Here is a 16206-nt window from a genome sequence, read left to right as displayed (position 1 = left end):
GGATTTTAGTATCTTTAAATCTATGCTATGAAATGTTAGAAAAAGGAATCTCAAGATTCAAGCCATAGGGGAGAGAGAGAGAGACTTAATGACACCCATCTAATCAGTAGATACATAATTATGGATCATATTACAAGAAATATGTTCCCAGTTACCAGCACTGCTAAATAATGTGGCTTACAAAATATGTTGTTTTTTCACTTTACAGAAAGCAGAAGCCACTGGAGAAAAACGACCCAGAGGCCGACCCAGAAAATGGGTAAGTATTCCATTTCCAACCATTTGATTTATTTTTCTGCTTTATAAAACATGTTTTAATGCCATTCTTTAGAAAAAGACTATTTCTATTTCATTTTTTTAAAAGAATGTCTCATTTCTTTCAGTTCTGTTGGGTCAACGAAAGGGTTAAGGCAGCAGACACGTTATCTCAGCTTCCTACCTTTAGACTCTGATAGTTTGCTCAAGACACTTTACTGCTAAATGTTTTCTGGCATTGAATACTCATGTGTCTCTTATCAGCATGAAAAGAGTCTCAACTCTTCCTTCAAAAAAAAGAGTAACAATGAGATAACTTGTTCCGTAATTGAGTAACAAAGGTTAAAGGAGGTATTATCAGGCATCAGAAAGTGATTATGAAAGGTGATAAAATTCAAATGCAGTGTGTACAAGATAAAGTTAAAAAAACAAAACCTCTTTGTCTCTTTAGTAATGGTTCACAGTCCCTGGGAAACAGAGTACATTTTCCCCCCAAAATCCTTAAAAGGAACAAAAATAAATGTTGGGTAACTTGCACCAAATGTTTTCCCTGTCTGGGCCAGCTGTATACCTCACATAGAATAGGTGATTTGTTATATTTTTCATTTGTCTTGCTATTAAATTTTAAAATATTGCTCTTTCACACTGCTATTGGCTCCCTGGATGTTGATGTCAGAGACAAATGCATTTTTGGAAAGTGCCCTTGATCTTCTTGTCATACAGATTTCTGGTCGCTTGGAGTCTAGAAATTCAGTGTTCAGTTGTTGAGTACTTCTTGTATGCATCCTTTTTTACTTCTCTCCCTTTCAAAAAGAAAGTGATGAGAATGTCACCTGAAAAGCATCTATAGGTGTTAATGGGAGAAATTGAAGGTGTAACCATATGTTCCATAATAAATTCTCTATCTAGTTTTCCTTCTCCCATTACCTTTAACTTCTACACTTCTGTCCTCTATTTTTTTCTATACTTCTTTTTCCTACCTCATCTCTTCTTCATTCCTTTATTATGTTCCTTCTTCTCTTCCCTCATCTTCATGTTGTCATTTCCCCTCCATTAGCTCATCCTTTCCCTTTCCAATATATATTAAGACTGTTGTCAAGACATCCAGGCTTCCTAGAGCTAAAACAGCACCACCGGAAGCTTATAACTACAACTGATGTTCCCCAAAGTGTCAGCAGCTAAGCGCAAGAGAGGAGGGATGGCTGTAACATACACTATAAAAATAGTCCTATTGTGGTCCAGTGATAAAAGTGCCTGAGGATCTTCCTCTAATATTGTGGAGAAAATCAGACAGTCATATACAGTATATACTATACATGTCTACAGTATTTAGACTAGGCAAATTCTTTGTATACAGAGAAGAAGCCCATTGGCATTAGGAGATTAGATGGTTTATAAAAACTTACATGAATTGGTAACCTTCTCAAAGGTGGCTTGCATAAGACAAACACTAAATAGCTCAGTAAAACGTTTAGCGATTACTGTCAGTTTCCTTATAAGGTTGTCTAGAGTTTACTAGGGCCTGAGATTGTATATGTGGATGCTAACTGAACTTGTCTAATCCTCATATTGGGTGCAGTCCCCAGGGAGGCAAAATGAATGGCTGTTTTACAAGAATAATTTATAACATGCAAGCCATCTATATAGGTTTGGTATATGTGGTTGTAGGCAGAAGGTTGTTAACTCCGTGGGAATGGAAAGTGTCACAGTCTGTGGTGCTAAGAGGTGCACCATCCAAGGCATTGTATCTGGAGATTAAGAGGTTTCTTCTCTGAAAAGAAAAAAAGGGGTATTTTTGTTATAGTCGGCATATTACACTTTGGTTTGTGTAGCTTATGCTGGCAAGAGCGAGCAGGCAGTAGCAACAAAGAAATAAATACAGTACAGTTGTTTGGGTGAAAAAATTGAACTGCAGAAATAAATTCTTGACTATCCCATAGAGGCAGTCTTCACTTTGCAACAGTTTAATGCTTTCCAACAATGTCACTCATTTCCTTGAAATTATGGAGTATTTTAAAGCCCTGCAGTATTTTCTTATTGCAAATATCAGAAACAGAATCCTTTACCCATTCACTACTGTACTGGATGGTTGTTTTTTTAGTGAATTTTAGAAATAATATATGAGCTTGCACCTAACAATGGGATAAAGTTGTAGACATTGGGAAATATAAGTGCCATTTTCTCTCTCCTGCTTTTCTTTTTTCCAGCATGAGTCAGGCTTGTGGGCTCCTCTTTACATGTGGTAAAATGGAGAGTCATATCACATTTTATACATGAAAAAATATTGTTAAATTATTAGGAGCCATTATCATACCAACAACTTTTAAACAGTATATGCGGTGGAAATCAGTGAGGGATTCTACCTAAAAACAGAGGGTCATGGCATAATAGGGCCCACTGTGTTTTAACATCTAGCTCAGTGGGTCTCAAACTTTTTTACTGATGACCGCTTTCATATCACAAGCCTCTGAGTGTGACCCCCCCCCAATAAATTAAACACACTTTTTAATATATTTAACACCATTATAAATGCTGGAGGCAAGCGGGGTTTGGGGCGGAGATTGACAGCACACGACCCCCTATGTAATGACCTCGTGACCCCCTGAGAGGTCTCGACCCCCAGTTTGAGAATACCCGATCTAGCTTCTGTTTAGAAAACACCCCTTTTTATCACATGAATTTAATTAGGGTTTTTAAAGTACATTAGTGGTTATTTTCTTTGTTAATCTAGTACGTTTGTAGCAAGCATTACTTTAAACAGTTATGTATCAATTAAAATAAGGAATGCGTAGATTTCCTTTGTGTTTGTGGGGGGGCAAGAAATTGTATAGGACGGATATTTTTCTAAGTTTGTAACCTATTTTTGTGAGTTTAGAGGATTTGTGTCATATGTTGTTCATCAAATTGTAAAGTATTATTTCTGCTGTTTCCTTCAATATGCACATCCAGAAACAAACTAGCTAACAGCCTTCTGTAGAATTCTGGTAGCCAATCTTTCTGCCAGTTCAAATTAAGTATTTAATATTTGTGACTCACAATTTTTTTTAGAAGAGGGACTAAATCTAGTTGACTATGAATGTATAAAACCTGGAGAAAAAAGCTGAAGTGAAGAGAGTGGAAACCTGATTTACCAGAAGTGTACAATAAAGCAAGTTATATTTTTAATAAAATAATGTGTATTTGAAAAATAGTCCAAGAAGATAAGATCGTTGTCTGTTGAACGAACTATAAAGAGTGAGTGGCTCTATAGGAAATATATATTTGGTTATAAAGAAAAGCCACCCACATTTAGAATTAATTGATTAAAAGCACTGAAGATAATAAAGAAGAAACAGATGGGAACCATCATATTTGGAATCAGAAATTCAGTTTCAGTTGTAGTAGACCCCATCTGTCACCACAAGTTGCTGGACATATGTATATAGTACAATAACATTTTTTGGGGGAGAAAATCCTATTATTTTACTGATGAAAAAAAATTTCTTTGTGTACTTGTTACTCTTTAATTTTAGAAATTTTGATACAGGGATATGATCTAGGTTCTTTGATGCCAGTGGAACATGCAGACGAAGCAACCTGGCTTTTTATTAGGAGAATTACTATTGTATGTGTCATAGATGTTCACAGCAATTTGCAGAGATAATAAAGACATAAGGCCCCATTGAAGTTTGCCATGGTCTTCAGTGGGGCCAGGATTTCATCTGTGTAGCCTAATCCTACTCACACTGGACTCAGTGAGAAACAGGAGTAGGTCTCCATTGCCATGTCCCAAGGAGCTTACACTTTAAACTTCCACATTTTTTACATTTGTGTAAGGCTAGTAACCTGACTGAAGTACTGTGTTGGGGCAGGAGCGGAACGGAGACTGAATAAGCAGTTATAATACAATTCATTCCAATGGATCATATTGAAAAGTCCTGGAAATTTCACAGACTTCTGGTGCTCTCAAACTTCAGTTTAATGGCGAAACCTGAAACCTCATTCTGATGATGATGCTTTAAAAGGGTATTTAGGTTTGTCTTTCTTTTTTTCCCCTCCAGATTGCTTTTTAGCATTGTCTGATTTCACCCCCATGTTGTTTAAACAGAAACACAACTTTTCAAAAGCACATAAAATAGCCAGGCATATTCCAAAGCTCAATATGCAGATGTTATAACTTTCTAAGGGGTCTGGAGTTGATGTGGGTAAGTGACTGACATAATGATATAATAGTATGAAACTATCTGGTAATGGATTGTGCAGAGGAGGGACAAAACTCCAACTATAGCTTGCTGATGTAAGCAGTGTCAGGATGAGCTCCACCCTGACATCTGGTGGTGAGGTGTGGCAAGTTGTGGAAAAGAACTTCAGGGGCCGATCTCATTTGCATAGGCACACCCACCACGCCTAGAATGAGACCATAGCTGCCCAAATGGTCACTTTGGCTGCTGTGGGATCCCCAGTGTCTCTGTTATTGGGGCAGGAAGAATAAATTGTTATTACCCTGATTATGGGAACTGTGCTTGGAACTGTACGTGGCCTTTTGTTACGATGGAGGGATTCACCATCATCTAAGTAGCACTCGCTAGGCAAGGGTCATGGGTTCCAAAACTGTGTGAATGGAGAGAGGCTGGGGACAAGTATTAATACTTGGTGGCATGGGCCCCTTGGTGAGGGCCTTACATGCTGATTGCACTTCCTCCTCTCTCCACTGTGGAATATCAGAGCTAATTTTGATTTCATTAGAAATCTAGTTATAGGCTGCTGAGCTCACTTTGGGCTGACCGTGCACCAGCACTGGGGCTCCCCTACTACAAGCTGAATTCACCTAAGAGCTGAAATCACTGAGTGTTGTGTTAAGTAGTGGGGGAGCCTGGAGATATATTGTGGAGCAGTTTGCGGGACGGCTGGTGAAGCAGTTCGACACGGAGCAGTGTGTGGATGGCAGGAGCTGCTTGTGGGCCGTGGAGCTGAGCGAAGGAGTTTGTGGGGCGGCTGGCGGAGCGGAGGACAGCTGAGCGAAGGAGTTCGTGGGGCGGCTGGTGGAGCGGAGCGCAGCTGAGCGAAGGAGTTTTTTGGGGCGGCTGGCGGAGCGGAGCGGAGCGCCGCTATGGAGCTATGGGGCGGTCAGCTTCAGATCACGTAAGGTGCCTCTTACCCCCGTCCCATTTCCACCCAGGTTGGGAGGTAAAGCTCCGCCGATAAGCTTTCGAACTCTGGGGCTGCCCTGACCAGGGACAGAGACTTTTGGGGCATTGGACTTTTGGGGTTGCTGGACTCAAGAACCAAAGGGAAAAGGGTATGCCCCAATTTGCCTGGGGTGGGGTTGTTTTTGCTCATGGGTTGTGTTATGAATCCGGTTGGTGGTGTTTCCCCAACATAATGCCACATTGTTTCTCTCTGTTATTAAAAGACTTTTGCTACACTCAGACTATGTGCTTGCGAGAGGGGAAGTATTGCCTCTTGGAGGCGCCCAGCGGGGGTGGTATATATTTGTCCCAGGTCACTGGGTGGGGGCTCGAGCCAGTTTGCATTGTGTTATTGGAATGGAACCCCTAGATATTGAACCCGGCCCTTGTTGCTGCCAACTCTGACGGGCAGAAGGGTTACACTTATAACAACAGAGGGGGAGTAGTTAATTTCTAAGCACAGTACGTGCGCAAACACACACACACACAACCATTGAAACACAAATTGGTAGCGATAAAACAAACAGAACTAAACTCCATTTTCCTATGCAAGGGTTTAAGCTAATTTTAACATGCTTAGTGGACAAGTCTATGTTTCTGAAGTTTAAGGGTGTAATCCTATGCCCAGTGAAGTCAATGGAAGTTATGCCATTGACTTCAGTAGGGCCAGGATTTCACCTTAAATGCTGAAAATTAGAGTAAGAGGTACAAAACTGTTTTAAAAAAAGTGAAGAAAATGATTTGTAGCTGATAGCTTTTTCTCCAAATTGTACAAATACATTAGAAGCAAGAGGAAGACCAAGGACAGAGTAGGCCCATTAATGAATGAGAGGGGAAAAACAGTAACAGAAAATGTGGAAATGGCAGAAGGGATAAATGACTTTTTTGTTTCCGTTTTCATTAAAAAGTTTTGTAGCAATTGGACATCTAACTTAATGAATGCCAGTGAAAATGAGGTAGGATCAGAGGCTAAAATAGGGAAAGAACAAGTTAAAAATTACTTAAACTTAGTTAGATGTCTTCAAGTCACCAGGTCCTGATGAAATACATCCTAGAATACTCAAGGAGCTGACTGAGGAGATAGCTGAGCCATTAGCAATTATCTTCAAAAAGTCATGGAAGACAGGAGAGATTCCAGAGGACTGGAAAAGGGCAAATATAGTGCCCATCTATAAAAAGGGGAATAAAGACAACCTAAGGAATTACAGACCAGTTAGCTTAATTTCAGTACCCAGAAAGATAATGGGGAAAATAATTAAGCAATCAATTTGCAAACACCTAGAAGATAATAAGGTGATAAGTAACAGTGACCAGGGATTTGTCAAGAATAAATCATGTCAAACGAACCTTATAGCTTTCTGTGACAGGGTAACAAGCTGTGTGGATGAGGCTAAGCAGTAGATGTGGTATATCTTGACTTTAGTAAGGCTTTTAATACCATCTCACATGACCTTCTCATAAACAAACTAGGGAAATACAGCCTAGATAAAGCTACTATACAGTGGGTGCATAACTGATTGGCAAACTGTTCCAAGAGAGTAGTTATCAGTGGTTCACAGTCAAGCTGGAAGGGCATATCAAGGGAGGTCCTGCAGAGATCTGTTCTGGGTCTGGTTCTGTTTAATATCTTCATCAATGATTTAGATCAATGGTGGGCAACATTTGAGCCGCACGTGGCCTGTCAGGGTAATCTACTAGAGGGCAACGAGACAGTTTGCTTACATTGACTGTCCATGGGCATGGCTGCCTGCAGCTCCAAGTGGCCACGGTTCACTGTTCCCAGCCAATGGGAGCTGCAAGAAGCGGCAGCCAGCATGTCCCTGCGGCCTGCACCCCTTCCCGCAGCTCCCATTGGCCGAGAACAGCGAACGTCTATGTAAATAAACTGTCTCGCAGCCCACCAGTGGGCCTGCGTGCCCTGACGGGCCGCGTGCTGCCCGCATGCTGCAGGTTGCCTACCACTGATTTAGATAATGGAATAGAGTGTACACTTATACAGTTTGCAGATGATACCAAGCTGGGAGGGGTTGCAAGTGCTTTGGAGGACAGGATTAAAATTCAAAATGATCTAGACAAACTGGAGAAATGGTCTGAAGTAACTAGGATGAAATTCAATAAGGGCAAATGCAAAGTACTCCACTTAGGAAGGAACAATCTGTTGCACATATAAAAAATGGGAAATGACTCTCCTAGGAAGGAGTACTGTGGAAAGGGCTCTGGGGCTCACAAGCTAAATATGAGTCAACAGTGTAACACTGTTGAAAAAAAAAGCAAACATTCTGGGATGTATCAGCAGGAGCACTGTAAGCAAGACATGAGAAGTAATTCTTCCGCTCTACTCCATGCTGATTGCGCCTCAACTGGAGTACTGTGTCCAGTTCTGGGGGCCACATTTCAGGAAAGATGTGGACAAATTGGAGAAAGTGTAGAGAAGAGCATTTTGCCAAAAATGATTAAAGGTCTAGAAAACATGACCTATGAGGGAAGATTGAAAAAACTGGGTTTGTTTAGCCTGGAGAAGAGAAGACTGAAGGGGGACATGATAACAAAGTTTTCAAGTACATAAAAGGTTATTACAAGGAGGAAGGAGAAAAAGTGTTCTCATTAACTTCTGAGGATAGGACAAGAAGCAATGGGCTTAAATTGTAGTAAGGACGGTTTATGCTGACCATTAGGAAAATATTCCTAACTGTCAGGGTGGTTAAGCACTGGAATAAATTGCCTAGGGAGGCTGTGGAATCTCTGACATTGGAGATTCTTAAGAGCAGGTTAGACAAGCACCTGTCAGGGATGGTCTAGATCAGGAATCTCAAACTCAAATCATCATGAGGGCCACATGAGGACTAGTACATTGGCCTGAGGGCCGCACCACTGACACTTTTTCATATAAAGATACAAAAGCCCCCTCCTCTGACCCGGACCCGCCCCCACTCCACCCCTTCCATGAGGCCCCGCCCCTACCCTGCCTTTTCCCACCGCTTCCCCACCCCCATTCCAACCCCTTCCCCAAATCCCTGCCTCTGCCCCGCCTCTTCTGTGCCTCCTCCCCTGAGCACGCGGCTCCCCGCTTCTCCCCCCTCCCTCCTGGAAAGTGCTAAGTGCTGCCAAACAGCTGTTTGGCAGCGGGAAGCACCTGTACATAGGCAGAGGAGCAGGGATGGGGCGCGCTGGGGGGTGGGGGAAGGGGGCTGGCGGGTGAAGGGAGCTTGGTGGACACAGGAAATAACTCTGGGGGTTTGGTGGGGGGAGCTTGGCGGGCTGCAGCAAATAACTCCGCGGGCCTTGAGTTTGAGATCCCTGGTCTAGAAAAATAATACTTAGTCTTGCCTTGAGTGCATCAGACTCAACTAGAAGGCCTCTCGAGTTCCCTTCCAGTCCTCTACTTCTAGGATTCTCCAGATTCCATCACAGTGCAGTTTGAAGTGGCTGAGATATCAAACATTAACCTTGAGATTTATTAGTAGTAAGATTTATTATTTATTATTATAGTAGTATTTGTATTAGTATTAATGTAGTTCCAGAGTTCCCGAACAGGATCAGGGTCCCATTGCTCTAGACACTGTAGAAATACATATGAAAATACAATCTAACGGAAACATTAGATCAGCCATTAGTGTAGTTGAGCTGTTATAATAACTAGGGTCTCTCTAAACCATAATTTAAGCAGAACTTCTGTCTTGGTCTGGTCTTGTTGAGCAGGGGTGGGCAAACTTTTTGGCCCGAGGGCCACATCTGGGAATAGAAATTGTATGGCAGGCCATGAATACTTACAAAATTGGGGGTGGGGTGCGGGAGGGGATGATGGCTCTGGTTGGGGGTGCGGGCTCCGGAGTGGGGCCAGAAATGAGGAGTTCAGGATGCGGAAGGCGGCTCCAAGCTAGGGCGGGGGAGTGGGGTGTGTGGGGGGAGTGAGGGCTCTGCCTCGGGATGCGGGCTCTGGGGTGGGGCTGGGGATGAGGGGTTTGAGGTGCAAAAGGGTGCTCTGGGCTGGGACCGAGGGGTTCAGAGGGCGGGAGGGGGATCAGGGCTGGGGCGTGGGATTGGGGCGCAGGGAGAGTCTCGGGGGTGCAGGCTCTAGGCGGCGCTTACCTCAAGCGGCTACCGGAAACAACGGCATGTCCCTTCTCCGGTTCCTATGTGAGGCAAGGCGCGGCCTGGTGGCTCTGCACGCTGCCCCGTCCACAGGCAAGGCCCCTGCAGCTCCCATTGGCTGTGGTTCCTGGAAAATGGGAGCTGCAGGGGGTGGGATGCAGAGTGGAGGCCCCTGGCTGCACCTGCGCATAGGAGCTGGAGGCGTTGCTTCTGGGAGCCATGTGGTGCAGCCCCTGACCCTGCTCCCTGGCTGGAGTGCCGGAGGGGGCCATGCTGCTGCTTCTGGGAGCCGCGTGGAGCAGCCCTCGACCCTGCTTCCCGGCTGGAGCACCTGAGTGGGTCAAGCCCCAGACCCTGCTTCCCAGTGTGAGCTCGAGGGCAGGATTAAAACAGCTGGCAGGCTGGATCTGGCCTGTGGGCCGTAGTTTGCCCACTCCTGTTGTCGAGCCTTATGAATGAATCAGTGCAGGCAAGACTACTGCCTGTGGACGGTCATCATTTTAGTCACCTAAAGATCTTGGATGGGCTTTCAGAGCTATAGTGGTCAGACTAATTACCACTGTCCTCACAATTCCTAAACTGAAAGTGTAGACAAATGACATGAAGTCAAGTTACATGAAGAACAAGTTAAAAGTCTTAGAAAGCATCATATTTATTTCTGTCGTTTCCAAACAGGATGATCTGCAAAAAGTATAATCTCTCAAAAGGCTAGAATGATTGCAAAAGCAAGTTATCCAGCAACCTTTAAGATTATCTCTAATTACTGGTGAATTTTTAAAGATTCATAATTTTGCCATTTAATTATTTTCTTTCCATTTGACATTCTGGAGAAGGAAAAGAACTTCTCCATGCTGGAAGCCAATGAATGGAAAACATGCCTTAAAAACATGTTCATTCTGCCTTGGATACATTTAGAGAGGTGTATGCGTCTTCATTTCTGTACAAGCTTTGGCTTGGTCGAAGATAAGGTTCAAATAAAGGATTTTGTATGGAGCCAAATTCTTGCCAGTATAAGTGGGTGTAACTCTATGGATGGCAATGGAGTTCTGCCCATTTATACCAGTAGAGAATTTGATCCTAGATCTTTATGTCCTACAGTTAGGGCATGTCTACACTTAAAATGCTGCTTCAGCGCAGCTGCACCATGCATTGGCGCAGCTGCACCACTCAAGCGCCAACATAGTGCTGTCTACACGGAGGGTTAGGTTGGTATTTTTCACATCCCTGAGCGACGCAGTTGTAGCGATATAGGTCTGTAGCGTAGACCAGACCTTAACAAGGGCTTTGATTTATATTATCAAAAGGGTAGTTCACTGTTGCCCTCTATGCCAGAATGGGGTAACACAAGATGTCCAAGTTAGCCAAAGAGCAAAACTTTGTATTTCTATAGCATCTTCTATCTGAGCTTCTCAAAGCATTCATAGTCATTAAAGGGAAACTGTCAACTCAGATTGGCCCCAAACAGCAAATATTCATGGTTGAAAGTGAGGGAAATGCAATATGTAAGGAAACCGTATCAATAGTGAAAAGTAAATTGACATTTTAAATATTTATTTTTTATAATTTCAGGTATTATTAGTAGCATAGGTAAGAAAGTGTATTTAAAAATGATTTTTCATTTGACAGTATCCCTTAATTTTCATAGTACGTCCTGTCAGGGACGTAAGTATTCCTGCATCCCCTTTTTATATTTGGGAAAACAAATTCAGGAGCTATATTGCCAAAAGGGTAGCACACTTTTTCTGAGGGCATTTTGTTCCTGCAGTATGTGCAGCCACAGTTCAGTTGAAGGTACAGTTCTAACTACTTGTGTCTCTAAGGACCTGACTGTACAAATCAGTTAGGTAGAGGTACAAGCACTCAGATTTGCTCCTGCAGTTCAGTTTTTTGCCGTGAAAATTTTGTGGGTATAAAAGGAGCTGTTGAGCCTTAGCCCATTGAAAATGCATTCCATAGAGGCTAGGAGCCCAGATTTTAAAAGACATTTAGGTATCTAACTTCCATTGAAATAAATGGGAGTTATGCAGCTAAATACCTTTAGAAATTTGGCCCTAAGTGTCTTGCCCAGGGTCACATAGGAAATCTTTGGAAGAGACAGGAATAGAACTCTGATTTCCTGACACTTGCCTTGTATCATAGGAAGGTTGTCCTTTCCTGGTAGCTTTCACTTGGCTACAGGTTAGTTGATGGAGGGAAGCACACATTTGAATTGTTTCCCAAACCAATGCATCTGCTTGTTTCCAATTCCTATAGGCTAACGATGCACCCAGCACATGTCTAGCTGTCAGGACAATGACGTAGGGAGGACTTGGAAGGGCCTTGCATACTCTTTATGTACAAGATGGATGAGGGAGTGTCAGGAACAGCGTGAGTTTCTGTAACTGGGCTCTATTTTCTATTTTTCTAGTTTCTAGTTTCTTTCTGACAGAAGTGTGAATCCTAGTGAACTTATCTCCTTCTTACGTCTTCATTGCATATATAACTCCTTCATTTGTCTTTTAAAATAAGAAATACAATCATCAAATCTAACTGCATAATTCATTAAATGTTTTGAATGTAAGTAATCTATTTTGTTGAGATATAAGCTGATTTTTGCTACAGACACTGGACATGTCCAGTTAAAGGCTTCCCACCAGAGCTGGCGCTAGGCATAAGCAGACTATGCAATTGTTTAGGGGTCCTGAGCAGCTCAAGGGGGCCCCCTGTTTGCTTTTTTAAATATTAGTTTCATAAGAACTTGCCTGTGTTAGTATTTTACTCATTTTAAAAACTATATGTTTTCAAAAAGATCCGAAAATAAACACTCCAGGATCAGCTTAGTTTATTAATATATGTTGGGGACATGACGGGAAATATTCCTGATTAAGACCCCCAATGGGCTAGCACCTCCACTGCCTCCCACTTCAGAAATAAAAAAGTCAACACCTTACACCCTTGAGTATATGGGGGTTGGGGGGAAACCTGACACAATGAATGGAATACCATGTGTAAAAGTGTCATCTGATGGTTAGGCTGAGAGTCAGGACTCCTGGATTCTCTTCCAGTTATATTACTCTCTATGTGGTATGGGGGAAGCCACTTAATTCCTCTGTGCCCAGTGCTCATTTACACTATGGCCTCTTGCGGTAATGATAATTTCCTCCCATTTTATACTGCTAGAGTGTTGATGCTTAGTGTAAATGAAAATAAAACCTTCTGTGCTTAAATTCACCCATCTGAAATAAGGAGTTTGATAATACTTATTAACTGTGATGCTTTAGGCCTGATTCTGCGTTCTTTACTACCCAAATAGGAGATCTGGATGCAATGCAGGTTTGAGTCTCTTCCGATGGTTTTGGGATACTTAATGTTTGGAAAATGGTTTGAGGTCCTTGAATGAAATCATTGCATGCCGTAAGTGCAAGAATTATTATTATTTCCTTTCCCTTAATCATAGGACAAAGCTTTGCTTCATATTGAAATTCAGCATTATATTTTAGTTTCAGTACAGGATTTTCAACAAGAAAGGGGGCTGCTCTCATTAAATACAAGCACCTGATTCAGGAAAACTACTTTTTATACCAACAATAATGTACTTCATATGTGTCTTTAGTAGGCATTGCCCATTTATATTCACGTCTACACTCAAATTTGGTACAGGTTCAAATTAAAAAAGTGTGAGGAACCCAGCACATTTACAATAGAGTGATTATTTTTTCCTTTTTGCAACCTATGTGCAATGTTCTTTAGATCTTAAAAGAAAAATAAAATATTGGGACAAAACCTGCCAATTGAATCTGAAAACACTAACATCACAGAAAGATGAATCCAGACCTTTACCATTTAAAGAGTTAATGAAGGTACATAATTTAGCAATTTCAGATGCATCAGTGACATTGTCAATAAAGGAACAGGATATCTGCTAAGGTCCTGGAGAATCCAAATATTTTCATTCTTCAGGGAGACTTAGACTTAGGAGACTTTGGACCTTAGGCAATTTAATACACGTATTGTGTAATTTGACATATATTGGGGAAGAAGATTCCAAGATAGTAATTCTTGTCAAAGCAATTTTTGGAAGCTAGTAGTGTATAATGTGTTCTTTTGTTTTGTTTGTTACAGTAAAACCTCGGAGTTACGAACACCTTGTGAATGGAAGTTTTTTGTAACTCTTAAATGTTCATAACTCTGAACAACATGTTATGGTTGTTCTTTCAAAAGTTTACAGCTGAACATTGACTTAATAAAGCTTTGAAAGTTTACTCTGCAGAAGAAAAATGCTGCTTTTAGCCATCTTAATTTAAATGAAACAAGTACAGAAACAGTTTTCTTACCTTGTCAAATCTTTTTTTAAAAACTTTTCCTCTTTTTTTAAGCGATTTATGTTTAACACAGTACTGTACTGTATTTGCGGTTTTTTGGGGTTTTTTTTGGTCTCTGTTGCTGCTTGATTGAGTACTTCCAGTTCCAAATGAGGTGTGTGGTTGACCAGTCAGTTCATAACTCTGGTATTCTTAACTTTGAGGTTCTACTGTACATTCTATTTGGACATATCATCATAAGTTTATTCTTTTCTAGACTGCCAGTCTAAGTGTCTGTAAATTGTAGGGTCAAATTCTGTTCCTAGTTACAGTGATGTACATAATAATATGAATAAGCTAAACTTGCAGTAACCGCATTAATTTTAATGGATTTACACCAGTGTAAATGACAGTTGTATCTGGCCCATAGAGGTCTATATGCTTTGGTGTACCAATGGGCATAGTCTACATTTTGGAGCCATTAAAATTATTAATGAATCAGCCAGGTTTAGAATTTTATGTTTTACATCCTCTCTGTTTAGAATAACTGCTTAGCACTTAAAATTCATTAAAACTGGTAGTTCCAGTATTCAGGAAGAATGGCAACTTTATCCAATATTTTACCTTAATCCATCTTGACTGTTACATCAATTATCCTAATAGAGATCAACTGGGAGCTTTTACTAGTTGTAATACAAACACATATCTGAGCTTTGCTATTATGATCTTATCAAAGTTGCACTGTGCTAACATATTCCTGGGGTTTCCTTAGTAGTCACACACAACTCGTTCGTACTCTGCCCATTCATACTGCATTGTTTCCTGTTAACGATGCTTTGAGAAATCTGCTCAGGAACCTTTTTCCATCATTTGTTTGATACAGTGCTTGGCTTACAGCATTAAAAATTCAGAGCAAAAAAACCAGACTCTTGTGGGGTGCAGGCCTAGGTGTAGAAACAGTTTATGCCATCATTAGATGCAACAGAGGTCTGTCTCCCTGGACTGTATTGGCCTGATTTTGAAAACACTTCATTCAGAGAATTCATGCTGAAGTCACTGGAAGTTTTCCAGGCATGAAACAGCTGTAGTATCAGGCCTTATATGTGAGGTAAAGATTGTTTCAGTAAATACTTCAGGTGGCTATGGTCAAGTAGGTTGAGCAGGGATCCAGGAGACGTAGGGTGAAATCTTCGTCCCATTGAAGTCAACGGTCCTTTTTAATTCATCCCTGGATTCTAGTTCTTAGTCTACCACTGACTTGGTGTGTGACCTTATGCAAGTCATTTAGCTATCTATAAAATGGGGGATTATTATCATGCTAACATAAAACTGTGAGATCTGTTGATGACAAAGAGTGACATAAGTGCCAAATATTCATCTGCTGCACAGATTTAAAATGTTCTTTGTGTTTTGTTCAATGTTGAGTAATTGTGAACATATATCATAATAACAGTTGAATCTCAGTAAGTTTGGTACACATCTTTCTCATCCAGTGGTGTTTTGGTTAGAGGAAGGTGGAAGCACCTCCTACAGACAATACAACATTAATAAAGGATTGATTAGAGTTGTACAGAAATTTAGGATGGGAACCACAAAGGGACTTAGGCGTTGCAACACTGAGTATCATAGTGCCCAACATTTAGGCACCTAAAAATCACAGGAACAACACTGTGATCCACAAAGACGAGTTAGGCACTTAGTTTCCCTATAAAATGAATGGGGAGAGATGGGTGCCCAAGTTAACCAGTGGGATATTCCAAAGAGAGAGGTGAGTGCTAAACTTCCTCCTTTCTCAGAGACAGGATCCTAAGTCTAAGCTGCAGGGAGGCACCTATCTCTGCTAGCGATTCATGAATGGGAACCCTTTGCCTGGAGTCAGGCAGCTTAAGAAGCTAAGGTGTTTCTTGTGGGAATGAATTAAGTGCCTGCCTCGCTCCATAGAAAATAGGGTGTGGGATAGAAGAGCCCACCTTATAACTTCTAGGCCAGTGGTTAGGGTGCTCATGTGGGATGTAGGAGACCCAGGTTCAATTCCCTCAAATGAACAGGTGTCTCCCACGTCTCAGGAAAGTGCTCTAACCATAGGACTACGGGATATTCTGATTTATGTGGCGGGGAGGGGGGGGAATCCCTCTGTCTCTCCTGTTGAAGCTGTTCAGCTGTGGCTATGTAATGAAAGAGTGGTTGGAGCAGTGGGACTGGACACAGAGTCTCCCACCACTCTACTACAGATTCATTCATTCTCTCTCTCTCTCTGACCCAATGGCTGATCCACTGTTGATAAATTCTTAGTCATTATAGTTCTATGGTTAAATCACCCCCCTGAGAGTTGAGAGATCCCTGTTCAAATCCTTTCTCCCCACCCTTTGGCAGAGAGCATGGAATGAACCTGGGTGTCCCACATCCCAGGT

The 16206-nt window shown here is 41.7% G+C and overlaps 1 protein-coding gene across 2 annotated transcripts in view; it reads left to right on the top strand.

The window, feature by feature from the left end:
* Nucleotides 1-16206, top strand: part of HMGA2 (high mobility group AT-hook 2) — a 161328-nt gene that overhangs the window by 10941 nt on the left and 134181 nt on the right. For both annotated transcript variants that reach the window (XM_073331455.1, XM_073331445.1), the window contains exon 3: nt 209-259. In XM_073331455.1, the coding sequence (XP_073187556.1) occupies nt 209-259 (51 nt within the window). The remainder of the gene's footprint in view (nt 1-208; nt 260-16206) is intronic.

Source organism: Lepidochelys kempii, chromosome 1 (assembly GCF_965140265.1).
Source record: "Lepidochelys kempii isolate rLepKem1 chromosome 1, rLepKem1.hap2, whole genome shotgun sequence".
Classification (NCBI taxonomy): domain Eukaryota; kingdom Metazoa; phylum Chordata; order Testudines; family Cheloniidae; genus Lepidochelys; species Lepidochelys kempii.
Note: the sequence above shows the minus strand (reverse complement) of the source record. Positions and strands in the feature narration are given on the sequence as shown.